At 45.9% G+C, this 25,823-nt stretch overlaps 1 protein-coding gene across 2 annotated transcripts; it reads right to left on the reverse strand.

The window, feature by feature from the left end:
- Positions 1-1,259: 1,259 nt before the first annotated feature.
- Positions 1,260-25,801, reverse strand: TIMELESS (timeless circadian regulator). 2 transcript variants are annotated; one of them, XM_082350905.1, is made up of 29 exons: positions 25,699-25,801; positions 17,361-17,523; positions 17,057-17,210; positions 16,652-16,766; positions 16,495-16,557; positions 16,108-16,209; positions 15,774-15,929; positions 15,396-15,529; positions 15,112-15,199; positions 14,659-14,835; positions 14,078-14,295; positions 13,728-13,831; positions 13,415-13,584; positions 11,434-11,568; positions 10,803-10,954; positions 9,683-9,780; positions 9,471-9,591; positions 9,163-9,364; positions 8,747-8,892; positions 8,043-8,128; positions 7,837-7,954; positions 7,665-7,747; positions 6,556-6,698; positions 6,183-6,360; positions 6,033-6,101; positions 5,791-5,909; positions 4,334-4,595; positions 4,094-4,198; positions 1,260-3,953 (listed from the first exon to the last, which is right to left on the reverse strand). In XM_082350905.1, exons 2-29 carry the CDS (start codon positions 17,455-17,457, stop codon positions 3,880-3,882), a joined length of 3,669 nt encoding a protein of 1,222 aa, XP_082207031.1. In that variant the 5' UTR covers positions 17,458-17,523; positions 25,699-25,801; the 3' UTR covers positions 1,260-3,879. The 2 variants fall into 2 exon arrangements, with proteins under 2 accessions (XP_082207031.1, XP_082207032.1); XM_082350906.1 differs by lacking the exon at positions 25,699-25,801 and having other exon boundaries at positions 1,260-3,987; positions 17,361-17,500.
- Positions 25,802-25,823: the final 22 nt, after the last annotated feature.

Consider the following 25,823-nt stretch of genomic DNA (forward strand, 5'->3'; position numbering starts at 1 on the left):
GTATTAACAACTACTCTGTGCTTAATACTGCACTGGTGAAGATCAGTAAGCGCTGGGACCCTTATTATCATCACTTTATTCACCTCTGTATACCTACTCTTTGGGTAATCAAGTCCAATTGACACCCAGTGCCCAACACGGTGACTCCTACGTAGGAGGCACCAAATACACTGTTGTGTTAATTGGATATATTAATGAATGTACCTGTGGGATCCAAAGGTGAATACGACCTGATCCTGCCTGGCTTTCAAGGAGTTCACAGTCTAGTGGGAAAAAGAACAAGATGAAGCCCTGTAAGACTGGCGCTTTATCAGGGGAATGTACAAATTCCAGCTGTAAAAGTGATTTCTTTTGGTTTGGGGTTCAAAGAGTGACACAGACTGCCTCACAAAAGAAAGCACATTCGAGCCGATTCTTGGAGGATGGGCTAGGAGACTGGCAGGATCAACAGCTTGGTGGCGTGAAAAGTTCCCTCTATGAGGGAACACAGCAAAAACATCCTTCAGAAATTAAGGTAAAATCAAGATGTTCTCAGATTAAGTAAAACTAAGAGAATTAGTCGCCAGCAGACCTACTCTAAAAGAATGGCTAAGGGAATTTCTTTAAACAGAAAGAAAATTATTAAAAAAAAAAAGCTTGAAATGTCATGAAGAGCAACAGAGTGAAAGATATGGATAAGTAATAATATACCATCTTATTCTCATGAGTTTTCTAAATCATGTTAAGTGATTTAAGTAAAAATTATAACATTGCCTTATGTGGTTCTCAGCATAGAGAAATATTTAAGATAATTACAGTATAAGTGGGGAAGGTAAAGAGACCTAAGGGAACGCAAAGTTTCTATACTTAACTCAAACTGGTAAAATGTGTCTTAGCCCTTGAAAACTCCAATTACCCTGGACATAGCTTCACCTCTACCTTCAGAGGCTATGGGAGGAAAAAAAGACAAATCAGAGAAACAAGACAGTCCAAATGCATCCCTGACCTAGGGCTCTCCCTAATCTGAATGACTATTTTCTGAACCTCACCTTCACTCTACCACAGCTGGAAACACAAGAGGGCCAGAAAGCTAATGGTTTCCAACAATAGGGAAGGACATGACATTTGCAATGTTTACCCACCTGTTTCTTGCCCAGACTTTGTCTTCCCCTATGCCCCATGCTGACAAATGTGTCTCCTGCTTCTTCCTGAGGCATACTTTTTTTTTTTTTTAATTAATTTTGTAAGTGAAATAGGGAGCATTTTCTTTTTCTTTAAAATTTTATTTATTTTTATTTATGGCTGTGTTGGGTCTTTGTTTCTGTGCAAGGGCTTTCTCTAGTTGCGGCAAGTGGGGGCCACTCTTCATAGCGGTGCGCGGGCCTCTCACTATCGCGGCCTCTCTTGTTGCGGAGCACAGGCTCCAGATGCGCAGGCTCAGTAATTGTGGCTCACGGGCCCAGTTGCTCCGCGGCATGTGGGATCTTCCCAGACCAGGGCTCGAACCCGTGTCCCCTGCATTGGCAGGCAGATTCTCAACCACTGCGCCACCAGGGAAGCCCCTGAGGCATACTTTTTTAAACAATTGAGGTATGGGACTTCCCTGGTGGGCCAGTGGTTAAGACTCTGTGCTCCCAATGCAGGGAGCCCAGGTTCGATCCCTGGTTAGGGAACTAGATCCCGCATGCTGCAGCTAAAGAGCCTGCACGTGGCAACAAAGATCCCATGTGCCACAACTAAGACCCGGCACAGCTAGTTAAATAAATAAATAAACAAATAAATAAACAAATGAGGTATATACTCAGCTATAAAAAGGAACGAAATTGTGCCATTTGCAGAGACGTGGATAGACCTAGAGACTGTCATACAGAGTGAAGTAAGTCAGAAAGAGAAAAACAAATATTGTATAATATTGCTTATATGTGGAATCTAGAAAAATTATACAGATGAATTTATTTGCAAAGCAGAAATAGAGACACAGACCTAGAGAACAAACATGAATACCAAGGGAGTAAGGGGATGTGGGATGAACTGGGAGATTGGGATTGACATATATACGCTATTGATACTATGTATAAAATAGATAACTGAGAACCTACTGTATAGCACAGGGATCTCTACTCAATGCTCTGTGGTGACCTAAATGGGAAGGAAATCCAAAAAAGAGGGGATATATGTATACGTATAGCTGATTCACTTTGCTGTACAGCAGAAACTAACATTGTAAAGCAATTATGCTCCAATAAAAATTAGTAAACAAAACTGAGGTATACTTGATGTACAGTATAAGATATACAACATAGTGATTCACAATTTTTAAAGGTTATACTCCATTTATAGTTACTATAAAATATTGACTATATTCTCTGTGCTGTACAATACATCCTTGTAGCTTACTTATTTTATACATAGTAGCTTGTACCTCTTAACCTGCCCCTGTATTGCCCCCCTCCCCTTCCCTCTCCCAACTGGAAACCACTAGTTTGTTCTCTATATCTGAGTCTGTTTCTTTTTTGTTATATTCACTAGTTAATTGTACTTTTCAGATTCCACATATATGTGATATCATATAGTTTTTGTCTTTCTCTGTTTGACTTATTTCACTAAGCATAATACCCTCCAAGTCCATCCATGTTATTGCAAATGGCAAAATTTCATTCCTCTTTATGGCTAAGTAATATTCCATTACATATATACCACATCTTCTTTATCCATTGATGATGTGTTGATGGACACTTAGGCTGCTTCCATATCTTGGCTATGGTAAATAATGCTGCTATGAACACTGTTGTGCATGTATCTTTGTGAATTAGTGTTTTCATGTTTTTCAGATATATACCCAGGAGTGGAATTGCTTGGTCATATGGTAGTTTTATCTTTAGTTTTTTTTTGAAGAACCTCCATACTGTTTTCCACAGTGGCTACACCAATTTATGTTCCTACCAACAGTGTACGAGGGTTCCCTTTTGTCCATATCCTCACTAACATTTGTTATATGTGTTCTTTTTGATGACAGCCACTCTGACAGGTATCAGGTGATATCTCATTGTGGTTTTGATTTGCACTTCTCTGATTAACGACATTGAGCATCTTTTCATGTACCTGTTCTGATGCATACTCTTTTTACCCTAAAGATTTATCCTAGACAAAGGATCTTGAGGTGTGAATGTTTTTCTATGTCTTGTGTAGGGAAAGCAAGAGAAAAGGGAAGGCTGATAATCTCTTTTAACCCTAATAGTTAAAAGTTCTTACACGAACATAGCAGGTGGAGGGTTGAGGTATTTAGACAGATTGGCAAGTCAGATCAACATTGGCAACTTTTAATTTTACATGTTTAATTCAATGCCAAACACCAACCAAACACGTTCATCATCTGACGAGTACTGCATCCCAACCCTATTTCAACATTAGGAACTGGGCTCAATCTGGTGTTCAGGGGGTGATCATAGGAAAGAAAATGAGGATGGGCGTGTCTAATGCCTTTTTAAAAATGGTGCAATATCCCCACTCATCATGTCACAAAACTCCCCATCTAGTGCTGTGACCCACCTCCAGCAGAAAGGCAAAAGGAACAGACAAGTAAGAGGGGTCTAAGGTGCCTTCTATATTTCACTCACTCCTCTCCTTTGCCAGGGTGTGCTATTAACCAAAGAAGAAGAGGAATAAGTCTCCAGAGAGCTACTGGGGCACACTGATAAAAGTGGGAGAAGCAAGAAGTGACTGAACAGGAGGCCAACACTGTTGCCTGGATTTCCTGGACCCTAAATCCATGCAGAAGCCCAGGGCTCCACAGCTTCTGTCCAGTAAGAGGAGTTTCCAGGTCCTGTATGCCCCTCCAAACTCAGATTTAAATTCACCACTTAAAAATGGGTCTATCTCTGCCCCTAGGCATCTGGCTCTTCAGTCGCTCTCATCGTCATCCTCAATCTGAAACCGCTTCTTCTTCCGGATTCCTGGAGCTCCCAACTCTGGTGCTATGGGAATGACAGGGGTGAGAAGACAGGATATCTAAATTTGTCAAGGGGGAAGGAGGATGGTAGCATTTACCTTCAGGACTGGAGGGAAGAGTGCTAGAGGTTAGAAGAAAAGGCAGATCCCGACCAGACCCCCCTACCTTTGCTCCCGCCCTCATCTTCCTCCTTTTCCTCATCGCTGTCCAGCAGCTGTCGCTTCTTGGGTGCCACTTTCAGCTGCTCTTTCCCACCATCAGTCCCTTCCTCTGAAACGACCATGAGAGGCATAAAATTAGGGAACTAGGTCCTCATAGTCTCAAATACCCTATCAGCCCTCTTGATCACACAGCGGCTGCGTAAGTACTCAATAGTACTCAATAGATAAGTGGTCCTGGTATTACCCTCTGGGGACACCAGGCCTGCTTTCTTTTTCCGGGCTGACAGGAGGGCCCTCGGGGCATGTGCTCGATGCTCCTTTTGGCGCTCCTCCTCCTGTTGGTGCGCCTCTTCCTGTTGGTGCTCCTCCTCAGGGCCTTGCTCTCCGGGGACCTTAGGTTCTAATCCTGGCTGAAGCTTTTCCTCCTCCTCTGGTTGGCTCAAAGAAGCTGCCATCCTCCGGAGCTGGGTGGGACTCAGCTTGGCTGGAATTCGCCAGAAGGTTTCCTACAGGGGCAAAGAAGTCGAAAATGAGAGTAGTGGGAAAGGAGCAGCCAGCCTCTAGTGCACCAGATTTTGATATTATTCATTGAATAAATATGAGCCTACATTGGTGAAGCTCCACAAGGGTTGTGAACTCTACTTATTGCTTATTTATCTAGTATGTGCCCAATGTCTAACACAGTGCCTGATACACCAGGAGGTTCCCAGTAAATACAGTTGTTAACTACATAAGTAAATGAATGGATCCTGGGGATCTAAAGGTGAGTCAGATATGATCCTTGCTCTCAAGGAACTCACAATCTAATGGGAGAAAGAACCAATGTACTGTAACACCACAGGATTGGGGCTATATTAAGGGAATGAACAAATCACAGCCACCAAAATGATTACAGTTGCCCCTCCGTGTCCGAGGGTTTCACATACATGGATTCAACCAACTGCAGATCAAAAACATTGGGGAAAAAAAATGAAAAATTCCAGAAAGTTCCAAAAAGCAAAACTTGGATTTGCTGCACATTGTCAACTATTTACATAGCATTTACATTGTATTAGGGATTACAATTAATCTATAGACGATGTGCATAGGTTATACGCAAATACTATGCCATTTTATATAAGAGACTTGAATATCTGTGAATTTTGGTGTTGGGGTGGGGGGGTTGAAGGAGGGATAGAGACTGCTTCTCTGAGGAAGTGACAACTGAACTAACTCTTCAAGGTTGGGTGGAGTGTTCATCAGGAAGATGGGTGATCTGCCACCTTGTGTATGAGGTTGGAGCCTTCCAGTAGGGGGACTGGCATGATCAACTGTTTGGGGGTATGAAAAAGCCTACTGTTTGGAGGATGGAAAGCAGCCCCGGATGACTGTAGTGTCAGGTAGGTGTGTGGTGACGTGGCTGTGAGGCTGCAATGGCTGGCCAAGGCCAGAGACACCACTGGGAGGCTATGGACTTTGTCCTGCAAACAGTGGGGAACCATCAAGTGCTCTGATCAGGGGAGTGATATAATCAAAACTGTATTTTAGAAAGATAACTCGGGGGCAGTGTGGAAGATGGACTTAGGAGAAGGGAAGATTGGAGAGATTAGCAGGACAGCTGCTGCAGGAGTCACAGTCAGAGGTGACAGGAAATGAGGAGGAGGGGATGTATCTTAAAGTAGCACCAACACACTTGGCTGATGCTGTAACTGGTGTATTTACCTGCCCAGAGGCAGGAGGCCGAACCCTTAGCTTTTGCAACAGCTGCTGAAACTGTTCATTTTCCATTGCTTCCTCATTTTCTTCTGTCAGTGGCACCAGTGGAACTGCCTGAGAGCAGCCTAGGACAGGGTCAATGGTCACATGGTGAAGATGTGAAAAAAGAACTGGCCCTCCATCCCACGACCAGATCTCCAGCAGCCTCCAGACCCCAGTCCTCCTGAAACCGTCATTTATCCACTCACCAACCTCCTCCCGATCTTCCGCTGCTCGAATGAGGCAGTTCTGGAGCCACAGGAGGGGAGCAGAAAAGCCTAAGGGAAGGTGGAAAACTTATAACTGGCCCATACAACCAACCCCACCACCTGAGACATCTCTCCCAACTGGGCCCTCACCTTCCTGATGCAGGTTTTGCCCAAGGTTTTGAGTTGAAAGGATGGAGCCACCGTGGGCTTGTTCTGCTTCTGAGCCCTCCTCTTTCTCTTCATCCTCTTCACTCTCTTCCTCTGGCAGGTTTTCCTCTTCTTCTAGATCTTCCTGGCAAAAATCGTTCAAGGACTCCTCTTCATTAGGCTAAAATTCATTGGGGTGGGTAATGAACAAAAGGAGACAAGACGAAGAACTGAGTGGAGTCCTCTGGTTCCTGGCCACCCCACTGGGGGGATCTACTCAGAAGAGCCTGAGACAGGAAGAATCTGGGTGGGCTACTTCTAAGGAGCACTTCGGGGGGGGCAGGTCCAGCTGGCAGAGCCAGGGTAAGACTGTTACCAAGCTTGAGGGCGCCAACTTCTTCCGGCGTTTCTTGTACAGCTCCCGCCGCTCAGTCACCAGCCCCAGAGCCAGCAGTTTATCCACTATTCGGGCCCGTGAGCGTTTGGCTGTGATGTTCTTCATGATATTACCCAGCACATCTATAGAGAAAGAAAGTGTGAATGCCCAAGAGCAACAGGGGAAAGGGATTAGTAAAGGAAACAGAGGTCTTTGGAAAGAGGCTAGCTCAATTCACTCAAAAATGACACCACAAAAAACAGTATGGGGGTCTCTCAAAAAACTAAAAATAGAATTACTATATGACCCAGCAATTCCACTCCTGGGTATATATCCAAAAAAATAAACAAAAACACTAACTTGAAAAGATACATGCACCCCAATGTTCATGGCAGCATTATTTACAATTGCCAAGGTATAAAAGCAACCTAAGTGTCCATCAACAGATGAATGGATAAAGAAGATGTGGTATACACACACACACACACACACACACACACACACACACACACACACACACAAAGGAATACTACTCAGCCATAAAAAAGAATGATTTTTTGCCATTTGCAGCAATATGGATGGAGTTGGAGGGCATTATGCTAAGTGAAATAAGACAGAGAAAGAGAAATATTATACATCACTTATATGTGGAATCTAAAAAATAAAACAAATGAATGAATATAACAAAAAAGAAGCAGACTCACAGATATAGAGAACAAACTAGTGGTTACCAGTGGGGAGAGGGAAGGGGGAGGGGAAAGATAAGGGTAGGGGATTAAGAGGTGCAAACTATTAGGTATAAAATAAGCTACAAGGATACATTGTACAATACGGGGAATATAGCCAATATTTTATAACAACGATAAATGGAGTATAACCTTTAAAAATTAGTGACTATAGTGAATCACTATATTGTATACCTGTAACTTATATAATAAAAAAGAAAAAAAATATATATTTAAAAACAAACAAACAAAAACGACACCATAAACAGAGCAAGTGGACAGGATGGAGAGGATAAGCCTTCCTTGGGAACAGGAAGCATCAGGAAAAGAAATTGAGAGCTTGGCTCTCATTTCAGAGGTTCCCTGAGCTTCCAACTCACTTACCATCAGAGTCCTGGAACTCCTCAAAAAGCCGCTGCAGCTCCAGCTCCTGATCTTCCGTCCACAGTACAATCTGGGTTCCTTTCCTGTTCAGGGGGGTGTCAGTGGAAGGGGGAGATCAGGGAGTGAAGAGTGGATTCCCCATCTCAATTCCCTCCAGAGCGTGTGCCTCTACCTCTGGAAGTCCTTGACGCTGTCAGCCAGTCCCAGCTGTACCAGATGGTGGATGACCTGCTTGCGTGTCCGAGGAGCAGTTTTCAGGTGTGCCAAGATGGTGTCCACCACATCCTGACCTGAGGTGGAGGAGGAGTGAGGCAGTGAAGAGGGGTCCTGGAGCTCAGGCTGCCCTCCTCATGCTCTTCAGACCTCAAGGCCTCATACCTTCCACATCCTTATGGGCAAGGTACAGTTCCTGAAGCTGGGCCTCCTCCTCTGGGCTCCACACAGGGCGTCTGCGACTAGAAGATCTAAATGGGGAAAGGAGAAGGGGAGCATGTAGATTGTTGGCTCAAAAAGAGGAGACCAAAGGTCTTCTCTTCTAAAAAGAATAAGGGCAATGCAGGTACCGCAAAGGAGCCAGCTAGCAGAGGCCTAAGGTGTGCTTCCTTCCTCTTACTCTCCTTCCACTTAAGAACCCAAAAGTCAAACTAAGATTTTCCAGGTTGGGCCCATGGAACCTGACACTGCAGGGGCTGAGAGTATTATGGGAAAGAGAGAGAAGAGTGAAAGGAGAGAAGCTGAGATACTCAGGGAAAGAGGACAAATATTTCTATGCATCCTTATGGCTTCCCAGCACATCTTGGGATAAGGCACATATAGACTCTCTCTGGGGGGCCACCCCACTCTGACTGCCCCCCCGAACGCTGGTGAAGAAGGAAACTAGAGTAGACAGGAGACTTAGGCTCAATCCCAGTTCCTCTCTCAGGTGACCTCAGGTAAAGCATTTCACCTTCGGGGCTTGTTTTCTCACCTACGAAAGGGAAAGAAAGGTTACACCAACTGATCTGCAAGCTCTTCCAGCTCTGACACTCTGTGACTGTGTCACCCCTTCCCCACCGCCAAGCCTTCCCCATCCTCAAGCTCACCCGCCATCCAGGGAGCCATAGCCCTCAGTCATCTCTCGAACCACAGCTGTGTTCTTCCAGAACAGCAGCTCCACAAAGGCTTTTTGGTTGACCGCGGCCAATGCAAAGAACTTGCCCAGGATGTATTTGGCAAAAGTCACTAGCTCCTGTGGGAGAGGGAGACTGCTGTGAGGCCTGTGGCCTAAATGTACATAAACATGGGCCTTTAGGTATTTTTTCTAGGCCTGTTCCCAGCTGCCCCCTCCTCGCTCAGCCTCTTCTATCCTTCCCCTTGCAGCTCCCTCAACCTGCCTGTCTACTTCCTCACCGTTCTCTCATCGCTCAGCCTTGACACAGCTCAGGGCACTTTATCCCCTATCCTTTTACCCCAGGACTCCTCTACACTTCTAGAACCTCATTCTTTTGTATCTCCTTACTTTGTAGGCCCCAGCAGCAGGGTCGCTAAGCACACGATTGAAGAGGCAGAAGAGGGAAAGCTGGAAAAGCAGGGCTTCCATTTTGAGATCATAGGCCAGCCGGTGCAGCATCTTGACGACACAGTGGTTGGTGTGGGCGCTATTTTGCTTGTAGCTCCGCAGCAGCAGCACGTAGGCTTGGATGACAGTTGAGTTTGCAAAGCTGCACCAAGACAGGGAGCGAGAGGATGTCAGCGTGAGGACGTGTGGTCGTCCTCACAGCCCCACGGTCTCCACCCTGACACCAATTCTGTCCTCCCGGCCCGCACCGTTTCAGGTAGTCCAGAAAGTTAAATTCTTTCTCCAACACCTCGACCACGTGCAACTCTTCCTCCTCCTCCTCTTCTTCATCTTCTTCCTCTGCCCCTTGTTCCTCTGGCCCCTGCTGCCCTATAGAAAGACTGAGGATTACTGGGTGTCTGTGACGCTGGCGCTAGAGAAGAGCTGGAAGGAGAGAGATGAGAAGGAAATGGAGACTCACGGGGAAGCAGGGCCCAGAAGATTTGCTTCAGCAGCTGAATCTCCTCCTCTGGGGAAATGTTCTGAGAGCCAAACACATCTCCTTCTGGCCACACCTCCCTGGAGCACAGAGGGAATATCTCAGTTATAATTTGAAGTGGGAGAAGGAATTTAGACTTATTTTATTTTCCAGCTGGAAAGAGGATGCAGACTGTTATTTCAAAGATGAAACAAAGACTCTAGGGAAATTCTCCCTCATAAGCCACACTGCAAAGAAAATCATATAGGAAGAAAAGGCAAATAATCTAAATGCGTGACATTTGAACAAATGTTGAATAAATGTACATATTCACACAATGGTGTTTTTTGTTTTTATAAATTTATTTATTTATTTATCTATTTATTTTTCGCTGCTCTCACAATGGTGTTTTAAAGCCATTAATAATTGCAGAAATATATCTGATGAGAAATGATGTTCACGGGACTTCCCTGGTGGTCCAGTGGCTAAGGCTCCACGCTCCCAATGCAGGGAGCCTGGGTTCAATACCTGGTTGGGGAACTAGATCCCGCATGCCTCCTGCAACTAAGAGTTCACATGCCGCAACTAAGAGTCTGCATGCTGCAACCTAAAGATCCCGCATGCCGCAGCAAAGATCCCACGTGCCTCACCTAAGACCCGGTGCAGCCAGAATAAATAAATAAATATTTGAAAAAAAAAAAAAGAAATGATGCTCACAATATATTGAGAAGTGAAAAAAATACTATAAATCAGTATTGCAATATTTCGATCTTGTAAAAGAAGGTGTATATGATATGTCTATATGTAACACAGAGGGAAAAACTCTGGAAGATAACTCATCAAAATGTTAATGATGGCTATCTTTGGCTCATAGAATTAACTTTATTTTTTTTTCCCCAACTAACTGTGGTAATATTTCTCAAAAATGAAACAAAAACAAATAATAAACCTCCCAATAAACCAACCAAAACTCCCCAGGACTCAGTACCCTGTACAGAGCCCCAGCGCTTCTGAGGGGACTTCTCTCTTGAAGACTGAGAACCCTGTGCCACAGTGAAAGCCACTCCCTGCCCCCAAAAGCCCAGGGGCTGGATGTGGAAGGATGGGTAGGCGGGACTCTTACCGGGCAGACCTAAGAAGGGTCAGGGCCTGTGGGGCCTGGCCAGCCAGGAGACAGTCTTGGATCCGCACCACGGCTTCTGCCCGCTGTTCTTCCACGGGCACCTCTGAGGCCGCATCAAAGGGAACCATGGAGTCCAAACTGAGCTCAGGATCCTAGAGAGGGATTATTAAAGCTTTGGTAACAGTTGGGGCGGGGGAGACCCAGAGAGCCTGCCCAGAGCACTACCCTCAAGAAACAGAGAGTAGGACTTCCCTGGTGACGCAGTGGTTAAGAATTCACCTGCCAATGCAGGGGACACGGCTTCGAGCCCTGGTCCGGGAAGATCCCACATGCCACGGAGCAACTAACCCCGTGCGCCACAACTACTGAGCCTGCATTCTAAAGCCCACGAGCCACAACTACTGAGCCCGTGTGCCACAACTACTGAAGTCCATGAACCTAGAGCCCGTGCTCTACAATAAGAGAAGCCACCGCAATGAGAAGCCCATGCACAGCAATGAAGAGTAGCCACCGCTTGCTGCAACTAGAGAAAGCCTGCGCGCAGCCATGGAGACCTAACGCAGCCAAAAATAAATAAATGAATGTATTAAAAAAAAAAAAAAAGAAAGAGAGAGTTTCTGCAACTACTTACCTGGGCACAGCACTGTAGCTGCTCAGCCAGGGAGGGCCACACAGACTCCATTTCCTCTGGGCTGTAGGGGACATTACCAGAAGCTACGGACTGATCTAGGACCTTCTTTTTCTTCTTTCTCTTCTTTCGTTTGTTCTACAGAGAAGGAACTGTGTTAGGATGGCACGAGAGATAGGGAGGCCTTTTCCCCATCAATGTCCTCTATTAACTAAATAATTAGATGTCTGAATTAATTAGACATTCACAGAGTGACCACTATGTGCTACTCAATGGCAATGGGGAAGCAGCAGTGAAGAGCACATTTCCTTGCCCTTGAGGCGCTTGTGGCCTAGTGGGGGAGACAGGTAAGTAGACAGGTAAATGACACTACAGCCTGGATAAGACCTAGAACATGGCTGAGCATAAAACGCCATAGCAAAACCCAGGAACAGCACGTGACTCATTTCTTGCGGCAGTGATACCTTAAACAGAAGCCTAGAGAATGAGCAAATTTGCTCTGAGGATAAAAAATTCTATATGAAAAGGCTTTATAAAATGCAAAGCACTCTGCAAATGTAAACTACAATTTTTTCTCCTGAAAAGCAGGAGAATGAGAGTCAATACCCTGACCCCGCTCCCCCAAGTCATGGCTGTGAACCAGTCTTCGCTGTGGGCAAATAGGAGGGCCTGTGAGGCCCTTAATGAGGTTCATGCTTTATTCAAGGAACTTACAAACACACTAAAGGTCAGGAGCATGAGTTTGGATTCCAGCAGACCAGGATTTAAGTATTGACGCTAGCCATATACCAGCAAGACCTTGGACAAGTTGCTTAACCACTCTGCGCATGTGTCCTAGTGCTATTGTGAGGATTATAGGGAAACCTTAGCACAACGTCTGAGACATAGTAAACGCTCGATAAATGATAGCACCTGTTAGTACTGCTAATACAACAGAGCTCCGAGTGTAAATAGACCTTTTAGAAAAGTCTCATTGGTACTACGGCCCCTTTCAAGTCCAGTTCTGACCGAGTTTTAACCTATAGCAAACAGAATTATAGGAAAATTTTTACAAAGCAGAGTCCTTGTGTCTCCAGGATAGAAATTCCTTGAGGTTTTCTTCTTGTCCCAGACTTTTCATTTATTATATCATTTCAGGCTCATGGGTAGATGTTACAACCAACTTTAAAAACCAGGACTCACACAAGCAGCTTAAGTTATTCTAAGAGTAACTAATACAGGATGAGATCCCAGACCTTTGACTTTTTTTTTGGCCGCACCATGCGGCATGTGAGATCTTAGTTCCCTGACTAGGGATCGAACCTGGACCCCTGCAGTGAAAGTTCAGAGGCTTAACCACTGGACCACCAGGGAAGTCCCCAGACCTCTGACTTTTAATGTAAGGCCCTTTCTATCTCATTACAGTGCTTCTGAAGTATAACCAGGAAATAGCACAGCATAATTACTAAATTCTAAAATTATTAACCCCCTGGGACTTCCCTGGCAGTCCAGTGGTTGAGACTTCGCCTTCCAATGCAGGGGGTGTGGGTTCCATCCCGAGTCGGGGAGCTAAGATCCCACATGCCACGTGGCCAAAAAAAAAAAAAAAAACCCCAACAGACATAAAACAGAAGCAATATTGTAACACATTCAATAAAGACTTTAAAAATGGTCCACATCAAAAAAAAAAATCTTAAAAAAAAAAAAAGTAAATAAAATAAAATTATGAACCCCCAGAGTCTATGTGCTTAGGACAGAGCAGGCGTTTAATAAATGTTTCCTGAATGAATTAAGATACTTATGGTAGATCAGGGATCAACCTAATGAGAGGAGACTCACAAGGCAGAACCACATTGGCAACACCAACAAAACTCTTGCCCTTAGTTCAGAGTAGTTCTAACAGACCAGCTTAAGCTACAGAAAATGTGAGGAGAAAGAGGCCCCTGTCCTTTCTGTCCCCCACCCTTTCCCCCCAGCTCTTTCTACACCCTGGGCTGCCCAGTACCTGCACCATCAGGTTCCCACGGCTCCGACAGAACCGCTCCAACATCTTGAGGAAGAGGTGGGTGGTTTCCACCAGGTCACGAAGGAAAGAGCGGGGCTGGCATCTCTCATCAAACTTTCGAAAGAGTGCCAGGAAGAGCTCTCGGTACTCCATCACATAGAAAATGTTGTCTAGAAACAGGGAAGAGAAAGGAATGGAAGGACTGATCTGGAAAGCTTGGGGAAAGGAGAGACAGGTGAAGCTGGGTCTGGGAAGAGTGAGTTTCGGATCAAGAGGCAGGGAAGGCGGGATCAGAGAGCAAACCAGGCCTCACTCTGGATGATGCGGCTGCTCTCCCTCACAGCCTCGTCTGGGGACACATTCATCTCATTCACTGTGGCCAGCAGCTCCTGATAGGCCTTCAGAGCCAGGTGCATCCTGTGAGAGGGAAAGAGGTAAAATGGAGGACAGCTTAGGACCTTGGTTCATGGAAACAGAATCACCCTTTGCACCCTCACCCGCCAAAATAGTTCCATCAAAAACGGAATGACCCAGCCAGTCCTTGCTCCCCAGCTGACCACCTGAAGCCTGAAACAGGACAGAAAGTACCATCCAGAATTCAGGCATTCAGATTCCCAGCCAGGCCAAGATGTCCACTCTGACCCCAATTCTCCTCCTGCTCACCGGCGTGCCCAGGAGGTGGCTTCCTTGCGGTCGGTCAGCATCATCTCATAGTACTTGGTGAGGTTCTGCTCAACGAAGTGGAAGGTGCGGACACTGAGGGTCTCAGAAACCAGGCCTGGCCGGAAGGAGGCAGCTCGGTTGAAGGCCATGAAGAAAGCCAAAGCCCACATGTAGTAGGTCTCATCGTGCTGCTGAGCCTTCTCCCGAAGCAGGTGGTCCTGATGTCCAGGAAAAACAAACCACTTCATGACCTCAGGGCTTCCAACTTCCTCCTGTCCTATGATGACCAGGTGGACCCTGGACGCCACTGTAACAATATTCTAGGACCCAAATTTCCATCCCTCTCTCATTCTCCCCACATTCCCTTCCCCTTCCTCTGCGGCAATCTCTACAGCTTTTTTTGTCGTATCAATAACCCCCTCCCTCCTGACTTCATCACCATGTCTCAGGCGCACCCTACATCCGTCTCACCTACTAGTCCACTCTCCATGGTCAGCTTTCCATGGGTTCCTCCCCAGCTTGCCCTTCTTACCCACCGCTGCCCCAATCACCTCTCTACTCCAACTTTCCTAGGCTCTCACCTTCACCGAGCCCATGAGCCGGTTGTAACAGTTCTCCAGGAACTCAGAGCAGAAGTCTCTGAGAAAGAGTCTCACGTTGAGGGCAGAGCGGCGCTGAACGGACAGCTCCCGGGCAGCCTGGCGACGTTTAGGTACCCGTCGGGGCTGCTTTCCCAAATCTGAAGTGTAGTTTTGGAGCTGGGGATGTAGGTTGAGGGAATTAGAATTACTCCTAACCACCTCCGTCCCCGGCAGCTCTTTACACATCCTTGGTACTACATTTTCCTCAGAAGAAACTTGTAGAAGGTGCTCTCCCTCTGGTACTAAGTGAAGATGCAGGTAAAGACAAGGCCAAAAGCTCTATTTCTCCTAGGTCTCCAACTTTCTAAGCCCAAGAACAGAGAAGGTTTACCTCCAGAGAGATAAAGGCCCCCCACTCCACAATGTTCCCACCCCTGATGGGAGAATACTCACATTGTGGAGACCTTTGTGAAAGATGAGGTCCCTCTCCCCAATGGATTTCAAGCCCTGGACAATGTAGGAGCCCCCAAATCGAGAATGCCTGCAGAGAAAAAAAAGTCCAGGGTGATTCCTCAATTCTCTGGAAGCTCCATCCCCATTCTCTTTCAGCAGCACATCAGAGTATGTTGTAACTGCAAAGTGCTCTCTGGTCACCACTGCCTTAGCCTTTGGCCCAAGCCCTAGCATTCCGCAGTGCAGGAACGGGAACATGGGTAGAGCGGCTCTCCACCACTCACCTGTTGCCTCGTTGCAGGGCTCGAGTCTTCTTTTCTGCCATCTCTCGCTGGCGCAACACCTCCAGTTCTGCCACAGCTGTCCTCCGCTCCTGAGCTAAGCGTCCCTGCCCTACTCCTGCCAGCTGCTCAGGGTTCTAGATTTAGAACAAGGAGGGAAGAGTCAGAAGGACAGTCATTCCCTATTCTGAGTTCACTCCTAGTGGGGACAGAAAGAGTGAACAAAATAGGACTGTTGATGGGACCCTGTACTTAAGACATGGCTATTCCACCTGGCACCTGCCTTCCCCAGGTATTTCAGTCATGATACAAGAGCAATTCCGGCCGCACAGCAGAAACGGACATGAGGGAAGGGATTAAGGCAACAGGTGAGTGTCTCACCTGGTCACGAAACATAAGGGAGATGATCTCCAGCACATGGAGGCTCCACTGATGCTCTGCAGTTGCGCTGGCCAGGAAGAGGAGCAGGTCGTCCAGGCCACTGAGGTGAATCGCCCAGAGAAGCCGGTCGTGGACACTGGCGTCATCATCGATCCTCTGAGCGGTAAGCGGTGAGGGGAAAAGGGGAGATCAGTCAGTTCTACTGCCCTGCCTTGAGGTTTTCCAACTCATTCCTTGACGAAGGTCCCTCCCCGAGTTTCGTCAGAGGACAGAACAGCGAAAAAGGGGCAGCCCAACCTAATCAAGCACAAGAACTCAGACCAGCCAAGATCACCTTCTCCTGATCAAGGTCGGCTGGGACATGGAGAACATTTCTGACCAGCAGCAGGATCCGCTCAATCAGCAAGCTGTCTTCCTCCTGCCGTTCCTCCCAGCCCTGGTCAGAAGAAGGAGAGTTAGAGGACAAGACCCCCTGTGGAAGGCGGGAGGCATCTACCCTGATGGGGCGAGAGAGGCACAGAGAAGAATCAGGATTAAAAAGAAAGAACAGGAAGAGTTCGAGCAGTCCCGAGGCAGCAGAGACAGCGGATTGGACTTGTACCCCCAAGGACTGGGACCGTATCTCCAAACCCCGCATGTTCTGATGCCCCACCTGGGGTTCTGCCCAGGGGAGGAGCAGGGCGCTAACTGTCCCCTGGGATCTTGTGAGGTGGAGACTCACCAGCTGCAGCAGCTCATACAACGTTTCACTGAGGACTCCAAAAGCCTTCTCACTGGCAAAGGCCTATGAAACAGGGGGGTGGACCTTAAGTAGCCCCCACCCTCTCCTTTCCCACCGCCCCCAAACTCTGCCCCGGGGTTCTGGAGGAAAACCTCACCTCTTTGTAGGCCTGCAAGTACGCTAGCACCTGCAGAAAGTGGTGCCGGAAGCTGGGCTCCTTGGGCACGCTGCCAAAACAGAGCAAGGCTGGTTGTGTCAAGTTCACCATCAGCCTGGGGAGACCATGAAGGAGGGAGAAGCTGTTCAGTTTCCTCACCAGGCACAAATACCAAAGGCTGGCACACAGTATATGTTAAAAAGCTGGGGGATCAACAACGAGGTCCTGCTGTATAGCACAGGGAACTATATTCAATATCCTGTGATAAATCGTAATGGAAAAAACATAAAAAAGAATGTATATGTATGTATAACTGAATCACTTTGCTGTACAGCAGAAATTAACATAGCATTGTAAGTCAACTATACTTCAATTAAAAAAAAAAAAAAAAGCTGGGGAATCAACCTGATGACAGCATGAAAGAGAGACTGGTCCTGGCGGTGCTGGGTAAGGATGGGTAGGAGGTCGCTCTGCAGGATTTGCGCCGCCCCCAGCTGCTGCCGTACATCTCGCGTCTCATCCTCATGCCTCAAGTAGCGGATCAAATCCTTCACACTCTCTTCAGGGACAGAATAAACACTTACATGGAACCCTGGCAGAAGCTCTACCCAGGCCCATGTGCTCTTCATACCCAGGGCTTGAGAAATTCAAAAGACCTAGACTCAAGCGTTTTTTTTTTTTTAACCTGTTACCTCAAAAAGCGACTCACCTAAGCAATCTGGCTCCTTGTGGTAAGTGTCTCCCTCCAAGTACCCAAGAGCACTGCATGTGGCTAGAAGTTCACAATTCATCATGTTCAAGTCCATACATCAGTGGACCAGCCGTTAGAGAAGAAAGGCAGGTGGAGCCAAGGGAGCTAGAAATGAAGAGGCCTATAGAGACAAGGAAAGATAACAAATGTAGGGGGACTTCCCTGGTGGCTCAGTGGTTAAGAATCCGCCTGCCAATTCAGGGCACATGGGTTCGTGCCCTGTTCTGGAAAGATTCCACGTGCTGCGGAGCAACTAAGCCTGTGCACCACAACTACTGAGCCTGTGCTCTACAGCCCATGCTCCTCAACAAGAGAAGCCACCGCAATGAGAAGCCCGCGCACCGCAACAAAGAGTAGCCCCTGCCCGCCGCAACTAGAGAAAGCCTGCGCGCAGCAACAAAGACCCAACGCAACCAAAAATAAAAATAAACAAATAAATAAATCTATTTAAAAAACCCAAAACAAAACAAATGTAGGGTCCTCCCCATAAAAGGGAGGGGGGAGCAGGCAGGGCCCTAATGCTCTGAGTATTCTGATCAAGGTCCTCAAATGCTTCACTTTTGTCAGCACCGGAAGTGCTGTTCCCAGTCCCAGGGAAAACTTTAAGTTAAGACTTCTACCCAGGAGGCTCCGAGACTAAGAATTAAGCCATCCCATCCTCTCAATCGGGTCTGAAACTGTAGAAACAGTATGTTTGAGTCTAGATAACCTAGTAGAAAGAAAGGCTGGTTAGCAAAGGGCATCAACTCTGAGAATTTCACCCTGAGAAAGCTCTGCAGCCTTGTGAGAAGGTGGGAGAATGAGCTTCCCTCTGCCTTAAAATTGCCGGGGGAATTCCCTGGCGGTCCAGTGGTTAGGACTCAGCGCTTTCACTGCTAAGGGCCCAGGTTCAATCCCTGGTCGGGGAACTAATTCCACAAGCTGTGCAGCATGGCCAAAAATAAAAAAATTGCTGGACCCGGTCCCCCTCCACCTTCCACCCACACAGTTAGAGCTCTTCTGTACCACAAGAACTGAGAAAACCCAGCTCTGACTGTACAGTGATCCCACTGAGGATCTGATATATCCCAGGAGCCCTGAGGCTTCTGAGGCCCTGGGGATGTGTAAAGAAAGTTCCCTCACTCTCCTCCCCCAAGTTACTCTTAAATTTTGGTGATCTTAGTAGAGGCCAGTACCTAACAGAATGGGTGAGGAAAAGAAGTAAATAGGAACTAGTTAAATTCCTTGTCCCTCTCCACAGAAGAACCATCTTCCTTTTCTGAAGCACACCCCCTTTTATTAAGATCCCTAAACCCTCATCAGATAAGCAAATAGGCACAGATCCTGGATGTTTCAGAACCTGACACTAGTCTCACACACACACACACACACACACACACTACATGCACTATGCGTCCCCTTGTCACATTCAGCCACACTCTCAGCACGCAGCAGCTTCCTCTAAAAACACCTTTCCCTGTTCCATATGTACCCCTAGCCCAACTCCACCTCTGTTCCCCCACAGGAAATAAGAAATGGGCCATGTCCAAAGGACCAAGGTTTAATGCCTGATGTTATCTCCATGCATTTATGTAACTGGGCTACTTCTCTGGGCTGCTGCCTTCCCTTCCCCTACCCAGTGCTAATCTCCTTTCTGACCGCTCAGCCCAGCAACAGTGAGCCAGTAAAACACAGAATGACCAGGAAAACTGAAGGGATACCTGCCTTTGCTGCCCTTTCTCATGGGACTTGCAGACCCTAAGACCTGGCCTCCAGTGAGGTAGGTGCAGTGTGTGAGATCTGTGACTCTCCTCCAAGATGGATCTAGCTTAAAAAAAAAAAAAAAGATACATGTAGCTTTTCCAGACAGACCACTGGTGTATACACACATACACATACACACACACACACACAGAGCAGACCAATTCTAATATTCAATAATATTCAATATTTGTAAAACTGGCCCCAGCAGAGTACTCAAACCTCTGCTTTCAACACATCGTTTTACCTGAAAGGCAAAAATAACAGAGGTGGTAACTGCTGTTACCTGGCTACCTAAATAAAAGCTGGAGAGGAAAGGAGATAGGGAAGGCGCATCCTTGCAGATGTGAGAAGGGAAGAGGTTATGTAAGAGACCTAAGACTTCAGGTTCTAACCCCCTGCAGTTCTGACAAAACCAGAGAGCGACAAGCAAAGTAGAGGAAGAAATGGGTCAGATGACTATGATAAAGCTCCCAGGCAAGTTGGGTTTACGTGAGGCAAGCTGGCAGTCTTGGGCCTATTCATTAGAACTGGAATAAAAGAGCTCTAAACAGGAGTTCCAGCCCTCACTGGTAGAAACATACTATTAAAAAATCAGCCAGGGACAGAAAACTTACAGTTCACTCTCTTTTCGTGCAGTTATCTAGAAGCTACTCACCTAGTCTGTGTGGCCTCATCTTCCTCTCCTAGACCACTTATAACCTGATTATCTGTCTTATATCTACTTCACACTTACCCATCCAACCCACCACTTCTTAGATCCATGCCTTAGGTGCCTCGTCTGGCTATGTAGCCCCCCAACCCAGGAACATAAACATACATATTCCAAGACATAGAGCCCCCTCACGCTCTCCAAACCTTGCTCCCTCCTTCTGGAAGGTCCACCTCCCTTAACTCCAAAAGTTCTAAGCCTATCTGATCTTCAAGATCCAGCTCAAATGCCACTCCTCCACGAAGCTCTCCCTGATAGCCTACAGCAGGACAGGATCTGACGGCACATATCACTCTAAATGGACTTCCTCCTCCGTCACTGAACTACTTCTTTACGTTATAATAACTTAGAATACATCTTTTCTCCTCTACTAAATGTTGTTTTATGCATTTCTGAATGCAGTGAATTTCTTTCATAAGACAGACATTCAGTAGAAACTGTTAAATGCAACTTGGTGTAATAGAAAGAACAGTACAACGGTCAGAAGGTGGGGTCAGAGTCCTGGCTTCACTGCCTACCTGCCCATTTATTCCTCATCAAGTCAGTCTTAGCTTCCTTATCTGAGAAGTAAGGGAAAGGATACTGTGGCAGCCATGGAAGTGCCTGCTCAGATTTCTCAAGAAAGAACTTTCCATTCAGCTGCAAAGAATGCAGTTAGCTGACAGCACCTCCAGGACCCACCTCAGCCCTACTCTTCCTGGGCAGTCCCCCAGCTAATGACTAAGCACAGGGCTCACTAAAGTCATAGTGAGCGTGGGCTCACTATAGTTACCTCCACCAAATTCTTTCCTCCTACAAAGAGGGAAAAGGAGAAACCACAAGTGCTGTTTCAGGATAACGGGACAGAAGAGATATATACAAGCTTTTAATTTCTCTTTGTTCCAATCGGAGTACTTTATTCTCCTTCCTGAGTTTTCTACTTTGAAAGTAATTCTCCCCATGCCACCTCTTCGACCCAGAACAAAGGCAAAACAGGAAAACCAGCCATTCTGGCTTACCAGAGAACCAATAGAAAAAAGAAATTCCTTTTTTTTTTTCTGAAAAAATGTTTACCTTAGAATTAACAAAACATGCAAGTAAAAGCATTAACATTATACCCTCAATGTCTCAACTACCTAAACAGTCATTCTCAAGCCAGGCTGTACTTTAAAACCACCTTAGGATACCTGCTTAGGCCCTGTCCAAATATTCAGAAACTCCAGGGGCTGGGGAGAAGGGGCACAGGCACAGTATTTAGGAAACGCTCGCCAAATGATCCTATAATTGGGAACTGCTTTAACATATACAAGACTATTATGCTGAAGGAAAATCAAGATGCAAAGGCGGGGGGAAAAAAAAGATGCAAAGGTGGTCTACAACTTTATTCAACAATCAGCAGTTAGTTCTCATCATTTTTTTAATTGATGACCTTCTAGATAGGGTTTTTTTGAGTTTTTTGTTTTGTTCTGTTTGCTTTGTTTTTAAATACTGACTGGGGTAATATAGTTGTTCCCCAACTTCTGGATTTCATGGATGGGTCTTTAATTTTTTTTCAATTTAGGGAGACTAACCTAAGGTGATAGACTCTAAATTTTGTAACTTAAGGACAATTAAAAAAAAATACAGACACACAAACCTCCTATATTGCTGGTAGGACTGTAAAATGGTGCAGCTGCTGTGGAAGTTGGTTTGGCAGTTCCTCAAAATGTTAAACAGAGTTACCATAGCACCTAGCAATTCCACTCCTAGGTATATATCTGAGAGAAATGAAATGCACGTCCACACAAAAACCTGCACACCAATGTTCACAGCAGCATTATTTATAATAGCCAAAATGTGGAAAACCCCAATGTCCATCAATTGATGAATGGATAAACAAAAAGTGGTATATCTACACAATGGAATATTATTTGACAATAAAAAGGAATGAAGTACTGATACACGCTACAATATAGATGAAATTTGAAAACATTACGTTCCATGAAAGAAGCCAGACACAAAAGGTAACATATTGTAAGATTCCACTTATATGAAATACCCAGAATAGGCAAATCCAGAGAGACAGAAAGTAGATTAGTGGTTGCCAGACACTGGGGAGAGGAGGCAATGGGGAGTGACTGCTAGTAGGGACGTATGTGGTTTCTTTTGAGGGTGATAAAAATGTTCTAACATTAGATAGCAGTAACAGTTGCACATCTCTGTGAATTGTACATTTTAAAAGGGTGAATTTTATGGTATGTGAATTATATCTCAATACAGCTGTTATAAAAAAACACCCAATTACTATACATTGTTTTCAGTATTTAAACACCAAAAAACCCCCACAAAAACCTAAGAAGGACAAAAATCCCAGAATAAAGTACAGTCCTTTAATACATTTAATTTTATGAAAAAACTCATTATGTTGTATTTTCACATTTTATCATAGACAGATGAGAAACTCTGTCAAACACCTTAGACAAAGCAGATCTGGACATTTAAAAGGGATGTTAGTTACTTTTCTCACTCAACTAAGTACTAAGCAGTTGAGATGAAGCAATAATCATCTCAAACGCAGGCCTCAAAATGCAAGAACCAAAGGAAAATAAAGGATAAAATATTAAATACGCTTGCAATTCAAAATAGAAAATTAACACATTTCTTGAAAACAAAATAAAACCAAGCAAAAAACTCTGTCCCAAACCAACCCTGCTCTAAGAACCAGCTTTGAGATTCACTAGTATGAACAGAATGACGCTTGGCATTTGAATTCCAGTTCTGTCCAGTACTAAGTTGGTGATCTTGAGGCATGTGGCTTAACCTAAACCTCAGTTTCCTTATCAGTACACTGAGAAAAATAAGTAGGGGGTGGTTCAGATGAGATCATGGAAATCAGTGTCATTTGTGGACCAATGGACACTGGTCCACAAACTGTTAGCAGTCTGCATCAAGATATGGACAAAAACAAAGCATAAGCATTTAGAACATCTTATAGCAATTTGACGCAGTTGATGTTTGTTGAATCTAATAGTAAAAATGCCTATATTCTGTATGTCTCTTTTTAATGTTATTTCTCTAGTAATTTAATTTTTCTAATAATACTATTCTAGTTCTACTATTTTAGAAAAGTACTTTATATTTCAAGTGATATATCACAATAAAGCTAGAAAAAAAAGAAAGAAAGAAAAGTACCGGTCTGCAACAGCTTGGGGGGGAAAAAAACCCTGGTCGTTCACCACGAAAGTTTGAGAAGCTCTGATATCAAACACTTTACTGAGTGTTGAGCACAAAGAATTCTCAAAATATTAATTTCCTCTCCATCTACTGGACTCTATAGTCAGTCACTAAGTGCTTACAAAGATCCTCCAAGGCAAAAGATAGTGCTGTGCAGGTGCAGTGGCTGCAGTGCTAAAGAAATTTAAGGAATTTAGTTGCAGAAATAAAACTAGGGCTCTTTTCAGGTTAAAGTAGCCAAGGAGGTTTTGTCAGAGAAAGTGTGATTAGAACTGGGCCTTTGAAGGCTGCATAGAATTCAGGCAGCTGAGAGGAGGAGGGGAACTTAAGCAGAGAATTTGCCAGAGTAAAACCAGGGAGGGAGCCACTATGAATAGAGGAGTCTTAACAGGAAAGCAATGGAAAAGAGGGTTGGAACCGGCTTTATGGGAAAACTTGGTCTTTGTCTATCAATTCAAGGATTTAGAACATAAGCCTGGGACTAACTGAAGATTTCTGAGCTGAAAAACAAAATGATCAAACTGGGGTCGCACAAGCAGGAGCACATATCCTACTGGTGTATCACTACACATCACTCTCTGTAAGGTCTCAATCTTTTTTCCTTTTACTGCATTCACTCTGCAAAAGATCCCAACCTCAGATCAATGCAACCATTTGCTTTCTAGACTCCTGGATTCAAATCTAGAGTCAGATCTGCTAGAGGAAACCAAACAACCCTGCAAAATGATACACAACAAATGTGGTCTCCAACCTGAACAGGTCCTCAGCCTGGCCCAGCAAATCCTTAGTGTTCCTGGCCTTCTCCCTCTTCTCCTTCCCAAGGAACAGCTGTTTCTAACTTTCACCGTTACCCTCAAGCCCCTTTACTCCACTGCTTCCCACACCTCTCAGCTGGTGTCTCAGGTCCCTTCCTCTCAGAACAACTGAGATCATCAGAAACGAACTGTCTCAATTCTCTCCACCCAAGCCTAAAAACATACATATTTCAAATGAATCTAAGCCCTCCATTTGTGAATGATCAATTACTTCTTGTCCCTCAGTTGCTTCTTCCTCATTCCTCATTTGTTTCCAATTTTTTCTTTATACTGGCTCCATTCCCATATGTTATGAGTTGCTCAAAGCTCCTCCGTCTTAGGGGGTGGGAAAACCCCCCAAAACAAAAGAAAACAAACACCTTTCCTTGACCTCATATTGGCTGCTCCTCCACTCCTCCTTAAGTGATGATGCTCCACAGGCTTGCGTCTTTTTCTTCTTTTGGTGGCCCTGCCACACAGCTTGGGGGATGTCAGTTCCCCAACCAGGACTTGAACCCGGGCCACGGCAGGTATCATAAGTGCTCAACACATGCTTTCTAAGCTGAAGTAGACAAGTTTCGAAGTTGAGGGAGGAGAGGTTGGGGCTGGAGATTTGGAGGCATCAGGATGTAAGGCGGTGTGTCAAGTTGTGAAAGTAGATAAACTTACTCAAGAGAGTTCTGAGAGGAGTAAGGAAGCCAGGGCAGACTTCTTTGTCACCCTGTAACTGCAGAGGACTCATTTACACGTGTTCTTCCTTCCAGTTCCATCAGGGCAGAAACTCTGTTCTATTCATCTCTGTCCACCTGGTACTGAGCACAGGGCACAGTACATGTTAGGAGCTCAGTAACCTTTTACTCAGTTGTATAAGTGCCACTGATAATAGAGGGAGGTAAAATACTTCAGGGACACAGAGGAAGAAGTGACTACTTCGGCCCAGGAGGGCTGGAAATAGAGGTTTTCAGCGGGACAACTGAGCTCCTGAAAGAGAAGTTCATTTGGCAGAGAAGTGGCAAGAACTTCAAGTAGAGGGAACAGCAGGAGCACAGGTACCAAAGCGTGAAAGAGCACAATGCAGACACACCCTTTCCACAGGTTTGGGAGTCAAGTGCATGAGATAGAAAAAAATGATAGGGAGCTTTAGAAAATCAGCTGAGAGGGTCAGAGTCAGACTGCCAAAGGCCATGGACACCCACCTAAAGATATAAACTTCACCGTGGGCGGCCAAAGAGGAGTTTTAAATTTAATCTGAAATGACCAGATCTACTTTTTATAACGGTAATTATGTAGTGGCAGCACGAAGGGCCAAGAATTGAGAGACTCAAGGGAAGGAGCTTAATTAACGGCTGATGGTCCGGCTAACAAACCCAAGCAGAGGCTGTATCCTCCTTAAGCCTTCTACCCGAGGGAAAGGAAGGAAGGGAATGAGAAATCCATTTTATAAAAACTCAAGATTTAAGTCAAGCGACCAGTGAATCCCAGCTCCTGCTGACCACCAAGCTGTACACCTATTTTTTTCGGGTCTGAACTGGATGGAAAGTTCCGAAGGGTAAATGCCCGGGAAGCTTCTGTTTTACTTTAAGGGTTCCAAGCCCCTTCCCATCACAGCCGCACCGCTGCGCGAGGACCTATCTGTGCAGAATCGCGTCGGGAAAATGACGGGACGTCCCAGGAGAGTTGGAAACGCTGCGGTTCCCACACAGGACGCGGGGTGAGGACGCGTGCGCACCTAAAGCGCGCGCCCCGCCCCCTGTCTTTAAACCGGGTGGCGGGAAAGGGGACTCCGCGCCTCCCAGAAGAGCCCCCGCGGCTTCGAAGGGACGCAATCCGCTTAGAGCCCTCTCGCCCAGACACTCACCCGCTCCCCGCCGGTCCTCAGGATCCCCGCGGAGCCAGCAGCGGCCGCCACATTTCCCGCCACCCGGCTGGGCTGGACCAGATCCCGCCCACGTGGGGAGCGGGGCGGGGAGAGCGGGGCTGCTC

This window comes from Balaenoptera borealis (genome assembly GCF_965194805.1).
Source record: "Balaenoptera borealis genome assembly, chromosome: 13".
NCBI lineage: Eukaryota > Metazoa > Chordata > Mammalia > Artiodactyla > Balaenopteridae > Balaenoptera > Balaenoptera borealis.

Excerpts from the sequence above, each read along its gene's own strand:
- TIMELESS (XM_082350906.1), bottom strand. The coding sequence starts at position 17,457 with ATGGACTTGAACATGATGAATTGTGAACTTCTAGCCACATGCAGTGCT. Across the intron at positions 14,296-14,658 it reads GGCTCATGGGCTCGGTGAAG|GACCACCTGCTTCGGGAGAA; the intron begins GTGAGAGCCTAG and ends CCTGGACATCAG. Across the intron at positions 9,365-9,470 it reads TTTCTGGACTACCTGAAACG|CTTTGCAAACTCAACTGTCA; the intron begins GTGCGGGCCGGG and ends GTCTTGGTGCAG.